General features: G+C 44.7%; 1 protein-coding gene across 4 annotated transcripts in view; it reads right to left on the reverse strand.

The window, feature by feature from the left end:
• The window catches only part of LOC125161921 (signal-regulatory protein beta-1-like), a 96,694-nt gene that overhangs the window by 65,703 nt on the left and 13,964 nt on the right, over positions 1-17,027 (reverse strand). Inside the window, exons 3-6 of one of the 4 annotated variants that reach the window (XM_047852253.1) lie at positions 16,099-16,419; positions 15,189-15,527; positions 12,633-12,743; positions 10,887-12,126 (exon numbers count right to left, since the gene is read on the reverse strand). In XM_047852253.1, the coding sequence (XP_047708209.1) occupies positions 12,643-12,743; positions 15,189-15,527; positions 16,099-16,419 (761 nt within the window). In that variant the 3' untranslated portion in view covers positions 10,887-12,126; positions 12,633-12,642. Of the gene's footprint in view, positions 1-10,886; positions 12,127-12,602; positions 12,744-15,188; positions 15,528-16,098; positions 16,420-17,027 lie in introns of those variants that run through there. The other 3 variants (XM_047852250.1, XM_047852254.1, XM_047852252.1) reach the window with 3 other exon arrangements.

Here is a 17,027-nt window from a genome sequence, read left to right on the forward strand (position 1 = left end):
GACCTTATGAAGATAAAAAGCTTCTGCACAGCAAAGGAAACAACCAACAAAACTAAAAGGCAACCAACGGAATGGGAAAAGATATTTGCAAATGACATATCGGACAAAGGGCTAGTATCCAAAATCTATAAAGAGCTCACCAAACTCCACACCCGAAAAACAAATAACCCAGTGAAGAAATGGGCAGAAAACATGAATAGACACTTCTCTAAAGAAGACATCCGGATGGCCAACAGACACATGAAAAGATGTTCAGCGTCGCTCCTTATCAGGGAAATACAAATCAAAACCACACTCAGGTATCACCTCACACCAGTCAGAGTGGCCAAAATGAACAAATCAGGAGACTATAGATGCTGGAGAGGATGTGGAGAAACGGGAACCCTCTTGCACTGTTGGTGGGAATGCAAATTGGTGCAGCCGCTCTGGAAAGCAGTGTGGAGGTTCCTCAGAAAATTAAAAATAGACCTACCCTATGACCCAGCAATAGCACTGCTAGGAATTTATCCAAGGGATACAGGAGCACTGATGCATAGGGCCACTTGTACCCCAATGTTCATAGCAGCACTCTCAACAATAGCCAAATTATGGAAAGAGCCTAAATGTCCATCAACTGATGAATGGATAAAGAAATTGTGGTTTATATACACAATGGAATATTACATGGCAATGAGAAAAAATGAAATATGGCCTTTTGTAGCAACGTGGATGGAACTGGAGAGTGTGATGCTAAGTGAAATAAGCCATACAGAGAAAGACAGATACCATATGGTCTCACTCTTATGTGGATCCTGAGAAACTTAACAGGAACCCATGGGGGAGGGGAAGGAAAAAAAAAAAAAAAGAGGTTAGAAAGGGAGAGAGCCAAAGCATAAGAGACTGTTAAAAACTGAGAACAAACTGAGGGTTGATGGGGGGTGGGAGGGAGGAGAGGGTGGGTGATGGGTATTGAGGAGGGCACCTTTTGGGATGAGCACTGGGTGTTGTATGGAAACCAATTTGTCAATAAATTTCAGAAAAAAAACAAAAAAACAAAAAACTGAGAACAAACTGAGGGTTGATGGGGGGTGGGAGGGAGAGGAGGGTGGTTGATGGGTATTGAGGGGGGCACCTTTTGGGATGAGCACTGGGTGTTGTATGGAAACCAATTTGACAATAAATTTCATATATTGAAAATAAAATAAAGAGTCTCTCATAGTTTGATTCCATCTCTCTTCCTTTTTCCCCTTCCCACATGTTCGTCTGTTTTGTTTCTTAAATTCCATATATGAGTGAAATCATGTGGTATTTGTCTTTCTCTGACTTCTTTTGCTTACCACAATATACCTAGCTCTATCCCCATCATTGCAAATGACAAGATTTCATTCTCTTTGATGGCTGAGTAATATTCTGCTGTACATATATATCTTTTTTGCTTATATTTGTAATTTATTGTATCAAGCATTTAGGAACTGATTTTGAAGGATTTAACACAAATACAGGCTCCTTGCCACTTTATCAATCCAGGAAATGATAGGGGTTGAAGGAATAGTGGAGCAATTCTTTTCATATATTGTGTAGTTATTACAAATATTCTTGAATAGTTCATTACTCAAGAACAATTACTGAACTACTTCTATACCTAGACCATATACTAGTTTAACAGATACACAGAGAGAAACCGAATAATAGCTCTCTTCCCCAAAAGAATCACAGCCTGATGAGAAATTTCTAAGATACACCACTGTATTTCTCCATTGGCTCTTTGACAGTTTTGCAAGCAACCACACTACCCCTGGAGAAGTGGCATTTACACGTCTGACAGATTCAGTCCTATGTTTGGTTCAATTCAGATAGAGTTATCGTCGTGCTGATGGCAAACTCCTTGCTCTGTATTTGTGCCCTGAGTAATGGGATTAAAACTCTGTGCCTGCTGACAACACAGTATATCGTAGTGAAGAATTCTGTGCAAGTGTATAATCCTATCTGTGGTACCTCAGCAATAAATGATCACTGAAATTTGTGTAGCCACTGGAAACAAAACTCTAAGACCATGTAAGTCTATTTATTTCATAACTAGCTCCATGTTTGACTCCTGGTAGGTTTGACTGGTATTTGTTTCACTTTACTTAAAACTGTTTGTAAAAAGTTTAAATATTTCAGAAGCACCCTAAAAGCATAAAAGTGCGAGGAAAGTGTTATCTTCGTTGAGTTTAGAGCTTCTCATATATTGTCGGTAGACCTGTATTATATAGGAATCAATGGTAACCGGAGTATGAATGTAGTGGAACATAAGAATTCCTATTTAAAGAACCCCCCCGCCAAAAGCAGTTCATGACTTGGAGGCCTCTATCCACACTGAAGAGTTACCTAACCTCACAGTGCAGAGTCATGTTGAATAACATTCGTGCCCCCAATGTACCGATTCTATTTGTGGTGAGCTGGGAAATTAAGAGCTTGAATTAAATGATAAATTTAAATATTTTTATTGTTTTAATTTAAATTCCATTTAGTTACTATGTAGTGTAGTATTGGTATCAGGAGTAGAATTCCTCACTTACATATAACACCCAGTGCTCATCTCAACAAGTGCCTTCCTTAATGCCTGTCAACCATTTAGTCTAATATAATATATATAATACATATATATCTAATATAATATATATCTAATATAATATATATAATATATATCTAATATAATATAATATATATATAATCTAATATTATATATATATATATCAAATATTCTTTATCAATTCATCAGTCAATGGACATTTGGGCTCTTTCCATAATATGGCTATTGTTCATAGCACTGCTATAAACACTGGGGGGCATGTGTCCCTTCGAATCAGTGTTTTTGTATACTTTGGATAAAGACCTAGTCGTGCAATTTCAAGATCACAGGAGAATTCTATTTTTAACTTTTTGAGATACCTCCATACTGTTTTCCAGAGTGAATGCAGCAGTTTGCATTCCCACCGACAGTGCAAAAGTGATTCCCTGTTGCTTCCTGAGTTGTTCATTTGAGCCATTCTTACAGGTGTGAGGTGGTGTCCCGTTGTGGTTTTGATTTGTATTTTGCTGATGATGAGTGATGTTGAGCATCTATCCATGGGTCTGTTAGTCATCTGAATGTCTTTTTTGGAAAAGTGTCTATTCATATCTTCTGCCTGCTTCCTCACTGGATTACTTGTTTTGGGGGGTTGAGTTTGATAAGTTCTCTATAGATTTTGGATACTATCCCTTTATCTGATATGTCACTTGCAAATATCCTCTCTCATTCCATCAGTGGCCTTTAAGTTTTGTTGAGTGTTTCCTTTACTGTGCGGGTTTTGATGTTGAGGTCCCAATGGTTTGTTTTTTGCCTTTATTTCAACTCCAGAGACATGTATAGTCACAAGTTGCTGTGCCCAAGGTCAAAGGTATTGCTGCCTATTTTCTCCTGTAGGATTTTGATGGTTTCCTATCTCACATTTAGGTCTTTCATCCATTTTGAATTTATTTTTGTGTATGTTGTAATAAAGTGGCCCAATTTCATTCTTCTGCATGTCGTTGTCCAGTTTTCCTAGCATCATTTGCTAAATAGACTTTTTTCCATTGGATACTGTTTCCTGATTTCTTGAAGATTAGTTTGCCGTACATTTGTGGGTTCATTTCTTGGTTTTCTACTCTGTTCCAATGATAAGTGTCTGTTTTATGGCAGCACCATACTGCCTTGATGACTACAGCTTTGTAATACAGCTTGAAGTCTGTAATTGTGAGGCCTCCAGCTTTGCTTTTCTTTTTCAGCATTACTTTGTCTATTCGGGGTCTTTTCTGGTTCCATACAAATTTTATAATTGCTGCACCTCTGAGAAGAATGCTGGTGTTATTTTGATAGGGGTTGTCTTGAATGTGTAGATTGCTTGGGGTAATATAGACGTTTTAACAATCTTTATTCTTTCAATCCATGAGCGTGGAATGGTTTTCCATTTCTTTGTGTCTTCAATTTCTTTGATAAGTGTTCTTTCATAAGTGAAAATTGCCATAGTTTTCAGCGTACAGATCTTTTACCTCTTTGGTTAAGTGTCGTAGACTCTGGGTCTGGAATTTTCTCTTGTCCAGCAAGAAATGGGATGCAGGATTAAAAATGTGAGAGAGGCTAATGTCCAAGAGGAGACAAGAGCCCTGAGAAAGGGTCCTTGCTCTGTTTTTATTAGGATCAGAAGGCTTACAAACATGGTAATGGACGTGCATAAAGAGACAATAAAATCATGAACATTAACTCATGGGCATGAGGGAAAGGGGGTTTAGAAGATATGTGGTGTTAGGGGTTTAGGTTAATATAAAACAGAATCCTGTTGCCCGGTGGAAGGTTGTTTAAGGCAGACTTGAGGCACAACCTCCCTTTACCTGAACTGGTCTAGGGGACAGGAAAAACAGAGCATGCTACCTCAGGGTCAACAAGGCACCTTTCTTTTGCTAATTACCTCTGCTCTGGGGAACTTCACCCTGCAAAGGTCTATACCCTATTTACCTGTTTACCTAATTTGGTCCTTCCTTCCTGTGAAAGCAGCTTTCTGCAGTTGTACTAAGTTGGGGGGTATTTCTGCCCTGAATATCTAATCTTGTTTACCCCATCCTGGATGTTTTCGTCCTGAGTTTCCCTATTCCTACACCTTTGTCCTATACTGGGGGCCTTTGCCCCATTTACCTAATCTTATGAACCTAATCTTGTTTACCCAAACTTGGGCGTGTACATCCTATGGCTTTCTAATTCTTTATGCCTTGTTAACCCATGGGGTGCAAGCTTAGGGAATTCCTAAACTTATTCCGCACAGTTAAGTTTATCTCTAGGTTTCCTAAGGCTTTTGGTGCATTGTAAATGGGATTGATTCCTTGCTATCTCTTTCTGCTGCTTCATGATTGGTGTATAAGAAATGCACCAACTTCCGTATGGTGATTTTATATCCTGAGGCTTTACTGAATTCGTGCATCAGTTCTAGCAATTTTTTGGTATACTGTTTTTGGTTTCCAGGTAGAGTATCATGTCACTCTGAGAAGAGTGAAAGTTTGACTTCTTCCTTACCAATTACTCTGTCTTTTATTTCTTTCTTTTGCGTGATTGCTGAGGGTAGGAATTCCAGTACTCTGTTGAAAAACAGTGGTGAGAGTGGACAACCCTGTTGTGTTCCTGATCTTAGTAGGAAAGCTCTCAGGCTTTCCCCATTGAGGATGATATTAGCTGTGGGTTTTCCATATATGGCCTTTATGATGTTGAGGTATGTTCTGTCTATCTCTACTTTCTTGAGAGTTTTTTTAATCAGGAAAGGAAGCTGTATTTTGTCACGTGCCTTTTCTGCATCTATTGAGAGGATCACGTGGTTTTATCCTTCCAGTTATTAACGTGGTGTATCATGGTGATTGATTTGCAGATATTGAACCAGCCCTGCCGTTCAGGAATAAATCCTGCTTGATTCTGGTGAATAATTCTTTTAATGTACTTTTGGATTCGGTATGCTAGTATCTTGTCGAGAATTTTTGTGTCCGTGTTCATCAGGGGAATTGGATGTAATTCTCCTTTTTAGCAGGTCTCTGTCTGGCTTTGGAATGAAGGTAATGCTGGCCTCATACTTGAGTTTGGAATTTTTCCTTCCCTTTCTATTTTTTGGAACAGTTTGAGAAGAATATGTATTAACTCTTCTTAATGTCTGGTAGAATTCCCCTGGGAAGTCATCTGTCCCAGTTCTCCTGTTTGTTGGGAGATTTTTGATTACTGATTGAATTTCTTTACTGTTATGGGTCTGTTCATATTTTCAGTTTCTTCTGTCACAATGGTGGTAGTTTATATGTTTCTAGGAATTTATCTATTTCTTCAGGATTGCCCAATTCATTGAAATATAACTGATTATAATATTCTTTTATAATTGTTTGTATTTCTGTGGTGGTGTTTGTGATCTCTCATCTTTAATTCATGATTTTATTTCCTGGAGACCTTCTTTATTTCTTTTTGATAAGTCTGGTTAGAGGGCTATCAATTTGTTAATTGTTTCAAAGAACCAGCTTCTAGTTTTGTGAATCTGTTCTGTTGTTGTTTTTCTATAACATTGATTTCTTCTCTAATCTTTATTGTTTCTCTTTTTCTGCTGGGTTGGGGCTTTATTTGCTGTCCTTTTTCCATGTCCTTTAGGTGTAAGGTCAGGTTGTGTATTTGAGACATTTCTTTCTTCTTTAAGAAGGCCTGGAATGCTACATACTTCCCTCTTATGACCACCTTGCTACATGTCAGAGGTTTTGGACTGTCATGTTTTCATTTTTCTTGGCTTCCTTGTACTTTTTATTTCCTCTTTAATTTCTTGGTTAACCCATTCATTCTTAGTAGGATGTTCTTTAACCTCTGTGCATTTGTAGTCTTTCCAAATTTTTTCTGAGCTAGATAAGTTTCAAAGCCTTGTGGTTTGGAAATATGCATGGTATGATCTTGATCATTTTGTACCGGTTGAGGGCTTACACTACAGCATCTTTATTCATTCATCCCTTGGTTTAAATACCTCACTTGCTCTGGAGTCAAAGGTAACCCAGTTGCTCAGAGAGTAGAGGTAGGTTTACCTGAGCTTCCAGTGGGTTTATAAGTGCTGTTTGCTGTGCATACAGTATGAAATTGTCCTGGATGGGAGATTATGTCTCATGTTGCACCTTACAGGTAAGCACCCACTCAGACCCCTGCCCCAACACACTCACCAAATGCAAGCTTTCCTGTGTAGTTCTCATCGCTTTTCTTGGGTATGAGTTGCTTGACTCCCTTGGCATATGATAGTTCTCTATCCAGGTGACATGCACATTCGTGGATAGAATCTCTGCACATGGCAGATAACAGCCACCAAATCTGAGGAGGGTGAAGACTGGGACACTGTCACTGTAGGGGGAACTGACACGGCCCAGGGAAAGCAGACAATTACTATAGGAAGTCCACTGTAGAACCCTGGGAATTCCTTGACAATGGGTCATCTGCCCAGGGTCTGCCCCAGAGGAGGATTCAGGTACTTGTTAACAGATTCCTGCATAGGTAAATGCATGGCTGAATGAGAGTGTGCTTTGAGTGAATGCATGCTTGATGCATGGTGGATCGAGGAATGCATGCAGAAAAGAATGAATGGGATTGACAAAAGCCTCAGAATCTTGGTCTTTTTTTTCCACTTTGGCCATGTAAGATGCAAAGATGAACATTAAATACCATTTAAAAACCTACAAGGCAGGTGACCCACTCCATGACTTGATGATTCTACGAGTTGAAGATTCACGAACTCTACATCTTTATGACTCCAAGGTACTGAGATTTTACACTGGAAGGAACTAGGATTTGGAGAGGTTCAGTAATCTGCCCAAGGTCACAAGTGGCAAAGCTGGGGTTACACCAGACACAGCGTGTTTTACTGTCATGCTAGTCGGACACCCCAGCGTTCAGGCTCTATGCATTTATGATTCCTGGCTTCTGAAATTATGATCTAACGCCTTCTAGAACTCTTTTCAAGTGGATTTTCAGCTGTGCAATGAGGAAAAACGGCACGATTGTTAAATACTATAAGATGTTATATATTTCAGTAGAATTCATAAGAAGTCACAGTATGACATAGGCTAACACTAAACCAAAGACAGGGAGACTGGGTTGTGATACCTACACTGACACCACAGCCCAATGCAGGGGAATGGCAGGGAAGCCACATGTTTCAGCTTGAGCGAAAGATGTGAATGTTCCATAGCCAGTGGATGGCATGGAATGTGATTGGACTTGAGAACATTACTGAGGAAAGCTAGTTTTCCCAGAAGAACAGATGGACACCCTAATGACACTGTATTTGATGAAATTAATGCAAATTGAGCAGCAGGAAACACTGGTTGTCCTCAGAGAATCAGAGAACAGCAGAGCTGAGGGTAGACCAGGGCAGACCATGGAAAGATCAAGTGCCAGGAGAGAGACTCAACCCCTCTGGGATAACTTATCCAAACGAGACCTGGGAGCGGGTGACACACGAGAACCTTCCTGCTGGTGTCTCGGCTCCCCAGAAGCCATAGGAGTAGACCACAGCCACGCGTGGATTTCCTGTGTGGGGATCGATGTCTTGACTGCGTTGTGGTGACCCTTCAGGGAGCTGTCACCAGGCCCCGATGACATTCCAGTTAGAAATGAGTGAGTAGAATTGTGCAGGCTTGTAGAGGTTCTGCCTGCCTTTGGATCCCTTTGTTTTGTTTCAGGAGATACTAAGCTTGGGGGCTACCTTTCCCCGTGTTGAGAGTCCATCCAAATCCAGAGGATTATATGGGGCTACAGTGTCTGTGATTTAAGTTTGGAGTCAGGAAGTAGGCCAAAAAAGACACAATGCATATTCTCGAGCTCAGCTTTGTCCCTAAACCTCAGAAAGGACAGGCAGACTTGTAGGCTCAGTTTAACAACTTTTTGGACCATCTGGTGCACACATGTAGTTGTGCTTAACCTATTGAATACCTTGTGATTTTGGAGTTTTTCTGGCCCTGTGTTCATGTTTTGGTAGTTGGGTCATCATAAAGGGCATGGTCTGTCACATGGCTTCATTCAAGAGTGGGCACAGGGCCCAGTCTGAAAGAAGACCCATGTATAGAATCCCAGCCTACAGGGTTGTTTGTGGGTGAAGGGGCACGGTATCCAGTGTGTACTGATGATTTGGTACATGCTTCAGATTTTGAAAAATTTAGTTTTATAAACCTAGGGGATGGAGTTTCTCAGGCTGTACTCACCGTTCACAGACACAAGGGGCTTGAACCAGATACCTACGCCACATCAGGGTGCCCTGTTGTTAACTTCACATAGTAATAGGTGCCCCCATCCTTGGGTGACACATCACTGATGTGGATGGAATAGTCTGTTTGGTTGACCTCTGTGTTTTCCACTTGATTTACTTGGGGGAATGGGCTTCTGGAGGAAGGGAGTGGAGATATTCTAGAAATGCTCTCAAAAAGTGATGGAACCAGCATGTTGACTTCTATGTCACACCGGAATGGGCTCTACTCAAGCACAATGCTTGTGTCTGGAGACTCTCAGCCCACACAAGACTGATGACCCTTCATGTCCACGAGTCCATTGCCATGCACTTACTGCCAGAGCTATTTTGCAACTGGTTGCTTGTGAGTCCTGTCTCGTCTTAGGGATCTACAGGATGTTAAGTTCGGGGTGGGGGGGATGTTAGAGCAAGAGGAGCATGCAGAGCAGGCCCAAACTGCCCATAGGAGATGACAAGACTCCCCTCTCCCAGGGATGTCACCATCCTCTCACATTGTCCTGGAATGACGAATTCCATGCTGGGAAGCCATCCATGGCCCCTACTGAGCATCTTTCCTGCAGCCTCCAGCATCTCTCCCTTCCTCCAACCTCCAGGAGACTTCACACCTTCCATCAGAGTCTAAACTCTTCAGAGTTTAAAGACTGGGATATGTAATGCCTTGATAGTCAGGAGCACTGGATTTGCAAATAGATGCAGTCAAGGTTCCAATCCTGAATCCACTTCTTGGTGATTGGGCTATATACACTTTGACTTTGAAATTTTCATTTGTGTAGCTCAAATATTCAAACTGAGTTCATAGTCTGCACTCAGGCATTCTCTTACCCCTTCTACCCTGTTCCGTATGTGGCACATGCTGTACACATTTGGGCAAACCAAAAAGGGACCCATGTTCTACACCCTCACTTGTCCACTCTTGTCTGCCTGCTAGAAGCCCTTTTGGTTTTACCTCCTACACACCTATGGAATCTGTTTCTCCATCTCCATCATCTCTTGCCCAAATGAAAACTATTACTTCCTAATAGGCTACCCCCATCTTATTTTGTCTGGAGTAAGCTCTACCTTCTCCTTCTTCCAAGGTGGTCTTCTACAACACACATCTGATTATACGCCTTCTTGCATAAACAGTTTTGTGGTTTCTCATTGCTCTTACAAACCCAGAGTGTTTGGTATATACTATGGTGTATGGCATATCGTGTGGTATGTGGTATATGGTATATGGTATATGGTATGTAGTATGTGGTATATTGTATATGGTATGTGGCATGTGGTGTGTAGTATGTGGTATATTGTATATGGTATGTGGTATATGGTATGTAGTATATGGTATTTTGTATATGGTATGTGGTATATGGTATGCAGAATATAGTGTATGGCATATGGTATGTGGTATGTGGTATATGGTATATGAAATGTGGTTTGTGGTATATGGTATATGGTATGTGGTAGTGTACACAATCCACCCTTCCATGACTGGCTTGGCCCCTAGAGACAAAAGGATCCCTGCCTTTTCTGGTACTGACCACAATCTCTTATTCCACATTGGTTTCCCTGGGAAATAGGTGTTGAGATAAATATTAACAAGCAGGTCATTTTCAGGGAGTACTTTTAGGATCAAACCTGTGGAAGGGAGGAGAAGGGAGTAGGAATGTTTAGAAGAAGCTAAGCTGCAGTGAGGTCTCAATGACAGCCTCAGGTGATCTCCCGTGTGTGCTGATACTAACATGTTATTTCAGAGTTGTCCTGAGCTGGGGTGAGCGGGCTGGGCCTCTATATCCCCATGTTGAGGAGCCACTGGATGTGGCAGGTTACCAGGCATGACCTGGGGCAAGGTGGCTCTTCTCAGCTGAGGCCATCTCAAAGAGGGTCACAGTCCAGGGCCACCTCCTGAGGCCTAGTGCATCACAGCATCCACCTTGCTCTGCAGAGCCCCTTCCAACTCTGTTCCTCGACCTCAGCACATGGATTAACCCCCCCCCCCCACACCCCATTGAGGTCCTTAGAACTACCCCACTCACCCAGGGGGCTTGAGGTCTCTGAGCACACCTGGACTAACCTGGGCTTTCCCACTTGGAAACATTTAGGATGACTATCATGGGGACAGAGAGAGTGGAATTGATATTTTACATGGGGTGGTTTTTGGAAGGTGCTTTTCATAAAGGGACATATCAGCAGAGCTTGAAACGGGGAGAGACGGAGCCATGTACATCTGTAGGGGGAGGAAGCACAGAAGGGAGACAATTTGACCTCCATTTCCATAGGATCACTGTGGCGGAACCTGGAGAGTCTGTTAGGGACGCGGCAATGGTCCAGGAAGGGATGCTGGTTGCCGGGACCAGGGGGCAGCCCGGGAGCGAGCAGTGTGCAGGTGCTGGGTGGAGCTCCCTGGTGGGCGGGAGGAGGCTTGCCCTTGCTCCTGAGAGCTTTCCAGGAATTTTGCAAGCTAGTTGTTCCACTGTTGGCAGCTTGAAATTGGCCACGTTGGGAGTGTAGACACCACCGAAGTGGACAAGCACTACAAATCGGGCTTCTTTTTCCTCCAGAGAAGTGGATTGTTGAACATTTACCATCTTGCCACTGCACATAGCTTTATGAAGGCAGAATTGAACACGGGATACGAAGAAGGAAATCAGGGAAGGGTCCAGGTTTCTGGACTGCCAGCACGTGTACATGAGCAACAAGGTCGGGAAGGATGAAGGTGACAGAAGAGGTAGTGTTCCCATCACAGGGAGAGGAAGAGATATTCCTCTGTGGGTCTGAGTAGAAGGACATGTAGGCAAAGAGGGAGGAGAATCCCTTCTCTTCTTCCAACCAGGATGGGATTCATTTGTATTCGAGAGACATTGGAGAACTCACCAAGGCTTAGGAGTCTGAGGGTTGGCAGGAATAACCTGTGAGAACATGGACTTGAGTGTGTACTTCATGACCATGGTCCCCAGGAGAAGGATACGAGATAGCCTGGTGTGTGTACATGTGACTTGTTTCTCACATTCTAGTAGGATATCCATGTGTCAGTCTCCAGAGACATTCTATTGCCCTGCTCAGGACCAGGTGTGAAGACCAGCTCTGGGGGCATCAAGGACTGGGAGAGGAGCGGCAGGAACTGTGGGCAGGTGGGTCTCTGGGGAAGCAGGCATCTGGGGCAGGGTTGTGGAAGCTTCTAGTTGTTCCTTGTCTTAGGCTGGGCCCCTCAGGGAAGGAAGGAGGCAGCAGAGACCAAGGATGGCATGTAGCAGGGGAGGAAGGAAGGAGCTGTGGACCCATGTTCACATTTCATTATCTGCGCATCATTCCAGAAATGTTCTCCACGTGTCTCCTTTGTCCTGTGCTGGGTGCTATTTTCCTCCTGGGACACCTGTAGTGAGAGGGCAGAAAGTCCCTGACATGGACTGTGCCTCCTCAACCTTCCTCCCTAGGTCCTGATCGCCCTTCCCCATCCTCTCCAGTCTGTCCCACGGAGGGTCAGAGCGGGAGCCGTCCTCAGAGAAGCCAGCAGGCACCTGTCAGCATTCCTCTAAATGTGGACACCTTGCGCCCAAATAATCTAGAGATGGTCTCCATGGGATTTTCCACCCAGCTGTTGCTCAGTCAGCCCACTTACTTCTCAGAAACCCTAGGCCTCTGTGCACATCCTTTGCCAGCCTTTGACCCCACCCACCTCCTACAGGACCTGAGAGTCCTCCTGGGAGTTTGGAACCTCCCAGAGGGATTCCTGAGGCCCCTTAGGGTATCAAAGGAGTTATTTCACCTGCTCTTTACTCCAAGTGGGCGGTGACCCTGTATGACCTGTGGGCTGCCCCTCTTGCTGATCTGGCTCTTTCTTGGACTGACCTTGCCCTGTCTTCTTTGTCCATAACTCACAGCCAATCCATTACTTCCTGTGGATATAGATGACTGAGACAGTGACGAGCAGCAGTAGCAGCTTGGGACCCAGGTAGAGAGCCACCAGGAGTGGAGTGGACAGTTCTAGATCTGGAAATGAAGGGACAGGAGGCAGCATCAGAGAGGGATCCAGGAGTCCACTCCCAGGGGCCTCCACTTACTCCATCTGAGGGAACCTGGACCCATCAATGCTCTGAAGCTAATGAATCTCCCTGTGAGACCCTCAAGGCAGAATTCAGAGTTGAAGTACCTCATCTCGCTCACCCCTTCTCCGGCTACCGGGGGTCCTTCCTGAGGGAAGGGATGGAGGCTGTGCATCTTGGTGCAGCAGGGTCAGCCACATAGGCATCCAGCCTTCCAACCCAGACAACCCTAATACCCATTTCCAGTCTTAGCACACAAGCAAGCTTGCTAGTTCAGACACACTGGAAGCACCAGAAGTAACAGCCCTTGTATGAGCCCCAATGCGAGGCCAAAGACCAAAGTCTAACCCAAGCCAGTCCAGAGGAGGTGATGTTGATTTGTCTCTTCCTGATTTCCTGGTTCAGGAAAGTCAGGTCAAGACTGACCCCTGGAAATCACACGGTCCAAGAATAGGAGGACTCTGAAAGGTGGAAGACGAAGGCAGACGGTCTAGATGCCAGCAGTCTGGAAGAACACAGCACCAGGTATCCTGGCTCCATGCTACTGAATCCCCAAGCACAGGAGACCCAGGTGTGGCATTCAAACAAAGAAAGACTAGTGTCAGCAATCCTAGCTCCCATTTCAAAAAACGAGGAGCAAAATAAACCCCAATCAAGCAGAACAGGGAAAAAAAGAGGAGAAAAATTAATGAAATTGAAAATACACAAGAGAGAAAATCACTAAAACAAAAGAGAGTTTGTGGAAAAGATTAGTAAAATTGAAATACTTCTTAGTAATTCTGACAATGAAAAAAGGGAAAAATAAATATTTCCAATATCAGGAAAGAAATAGGATATTACTACAGAGCCTACAGACAGCAAAATGATAATAAGGTAATATGATGAGAACTCTATGGGTAGAAATTGGACAACTCAAGAAAATGGACCAGCTTCCTCAAAGCAAAACCTGCCACAAGCATCCAATATGAAATGAAGAATTTGAGTAGCCCTAGCTATCCAGATTCTCTTCATATATATATATATATATATATATATATATATATATATAAAAGGGTTGTGGAGTCCCATGTGGTTCACAAGAAAGTTCTCCTAAGCATTTAGAGATGAAATAAAACCAAGTTTGGTGCACAAAATAAAGTCTCAGAAGAAATTTTGAGAACTATCCATTCCATTATAACTGATTGTAGGGAGTTACTGATAATTTTACAAAGTGTGTAATGGTATTGGTTTTGTAGAAAAGCCAATGTCATTAGTCACATGACCACCCAATTATGGACATCCATTTGCAACTGAGTGTGCATCCATGACTAAGTCACTAGTGAACACAATTATGCAACTTCTGCATACCTCTAGTTTTAAGAGAAATTGTTTGTTCTCCTCTTCCTATCTCTACTCTACTAGGTGGCAGGGTCACGGACACTCAGTGACCCAGTGTTGACCTAGCAATGAGGACAGTGTCATGGGGTATGTTAGAAGGAAATGGGCCTTTGAAAGGTCTTCTGGAACAAAGACTCCTGGAAACATGGCTCAAACTCCTCCATATATTATAAGAGCGAGATAAGATATAATTTGGTCATAGAAAGGGGACCTGTAGGTCCTTGGGACAATGCCCAGCTGTTTTCTCTAACACGTTTGTAGTATAGGCTGGTGGTCCCTGTCCTCGGGGACTCAGGTTTCTCTTGATTGGTTTAGCCCATCACCTGGACTAAGGGCAGGACATCTTCTCCATCTGTCCCCCATTGCTCCCTGAGTCGGTTCTGTAAACTTCCAAGCTCCCAGGGTGGTTGTAGCAGGAAGAAGACCAGAAATGAACTGGAATTGGCATCAAGTAAATGTGCAGTGAGTAATCATGATTATTGCTGGCCTGTTGTCCCAAAGCAGGGGACAAAGGTGGTTTGTGCTGTGAGCACCCATGGTCACCTGGGAGCCTGGTCCAGACTCAACACTCTGTCCTCAGGGTTCCCGTCCAGAATTTCAGAGTGGCAAGTGCAGACCTTTGCTGAGAAGGGGATAGAAGGGCGTAAGAAGGATCAATATGAAGCCCAGGTGAGAACGAACAGAAGGAGGAGGTGGCTGGCCTGGCGTGGTGACATAATTACTGTCAGGTGAAGGTGCAGGAGGCAGGATGCTAGCGACAAGATCATCTCCCTCCCTCTGTTGTTTCCTTCTCTAATGCATGTTTCTGTCAAAAGATCTAAAAAGCTATGTACCAAAATCTTAACAGTGGTCACTCTTGGAGCATGAGCTTTGGGGAGGGAAGCTCATATCAAAATTCTACTTTATGTCTGTAGACCTCTAGATTATTCTATAATAGGCATGAATGACTGCTTTTCACATAAAAAAAGAAAAGATAGAATTTAAAGTGCCAGGTCAGTTGGCATCTCGGACTCACCGTGGGTCATATGGGCTTCCTGGTCCTTCTGGCGGGCAGAGACCACAAGGGTATGGGTTTTGGTGACCACGGGCTGCCCGTCATGCTGCACCTGGCAGGTGAAAACCACATCTTCCCTGTGGGCGGATAAATTCACCAGGAGCCAGCTTGTCCAGTTAAAGGTCCCATCCTTGTTCTCTGTGAGGTTCGAGGCCGTCGAGGCCGTTTCTGTTTGGGACACGTGTCCGTTCTCCAACCAGGTCAGCTGTAGGCGCTGGGGGTAGAACTTCTTCACTTGGCAAATGACCTTCACCTCGTCCCCTGTCATGGGTTGCTGGGCAACCTCCAAGGTGGGTGGAACTGAAACAGCACAGAGCAGAAGCTCTGACCTCATGGAACAGACACATCACCGGGGAGGGGCTCGAGAACTTAGGTCGCCCCACGCAGCAAGGGAATCACCCAGATCAGTGCTAGGCATACAGCTGGTGCTCAAACACTCAGGGTAGGCTTTGCATGCGAGTGAAATCCCTGAGCACAGTGCCCAGTACACAGTAGGTGCTCAAGGTACCTACTGGTAGCTCCTATTAGGGTAATGATGAGTGAAACCGAGCCCCCAGCATGCATTTGGAATCGAGTAACTAGCAAAATCCATGAAGTCACCGAGCACACAGTGGCTGGATTACAGTAGGTGCTCAATAATTGGAGTGGCTATGGGAAAGTAAATCGAACTACCTAGCACGCTAGGTGTTCACCCGGAACTGCCGTTAAAACAGGAGGAGGTGACGGTACCCCTGGGTGCCCGGTGATCGGGAGGGTCTGTCAGGAGGCAGGTTCCAGGGGATGGAAGGCTGGGAGCACAGAGTGGGGGAGGGGCAGGCTGGGAGGCTTGGGGGCCGGAGCTGGGCTTGGGCCGGGGGTGATGGGCATCTACCTCGGAGGGTCTCGGACAAGTTGGCAGTCCCACGAAGAGGAGGGCCCCCCTGCAGGGTCACGTGGGCCACCTCGCAGGTGACCTGGGAGCGAACGTCCCCCGGGGCCAGCGGCAGCGTGGTTGTGCTGGAGATGCTGTAGGAAGCGCTGTCTCCCTCTGGGTCCACGGTGGTCTGGGAGGCTGCCAGCTCATTCCCGTTTTTGAACCATTTCAGGGTGACGTTTCTGGGGGAGAAGCCGTGGGACTCGCAGGTGAAGCTCACAGTCTGCTCAGGTGTGGCCCTGGCCGTGGGGCCCGACACCACTGGGGGAGAGGGTTTGGCTACAAGAGGAGCATTTACGAGCAGTAAGCATGACTGTGGTCATCCTCACCAACGACAGGTATGTGACACTGTGCAGAACCCTCACGGATTATTTTCCAGCCCTGCAGGGGTGGAGGGGGCCCCCAGGAGAGCCGGAACCAGGTGGCCAGCCGCCCGTAGGCCTGGACGTGGCCAAGCCCAGTGCCCCCGGTGAGAGGGGACCGCAGGCCTTTCTCCTACTTGGGTGGGAGTGAGGGGCACGTGAGGCAAATACAGGCAGTTTTGCTTTGAATTGAACACTGAAAATGCTTCTCCAGGACCAAACTCGGATCTGTCTTTATCCCAAACTTAACTTACACCTGGAGCTCTCCCTTCAGGTATTTGCGAATTTAGTCTAGTTTTCACTCTTTCCACAAATATTCCATAGGGTCTCATCTCCAATCCCTGAATCTGAGAGGGAGGGAATGAGGGGTTGTTTTTCTGAATCTGCGTTCTTCTCTTGGGTCAGTGTTGGGTTGAAAACCAAGATCACGGAGTGCTGAGAAAGCCAAAGATGGTTAATTTTTCAATCGTGAATCAATTTCAAGGACAGAGACACTGGCCTACGGAGCAGGCAGAAGCCCTCTTG

The sequence above is a fragment of the Prionailurus viverrinus genome, chromosome A3 (assembly GCF_022837055.1).
Source record: "Prionailurus viverrinus isolate Anna chromosome A3, UM_Priviv_1.0, whole genome shotgun sequence".
Classification (NCBI taxonomy): domain Eukaryota; kingdom Metazoa; phylum Chordata; class Mammalia; order Carnivora; family Felidae; genus Prionailurus; species Prionailurus viverrinus.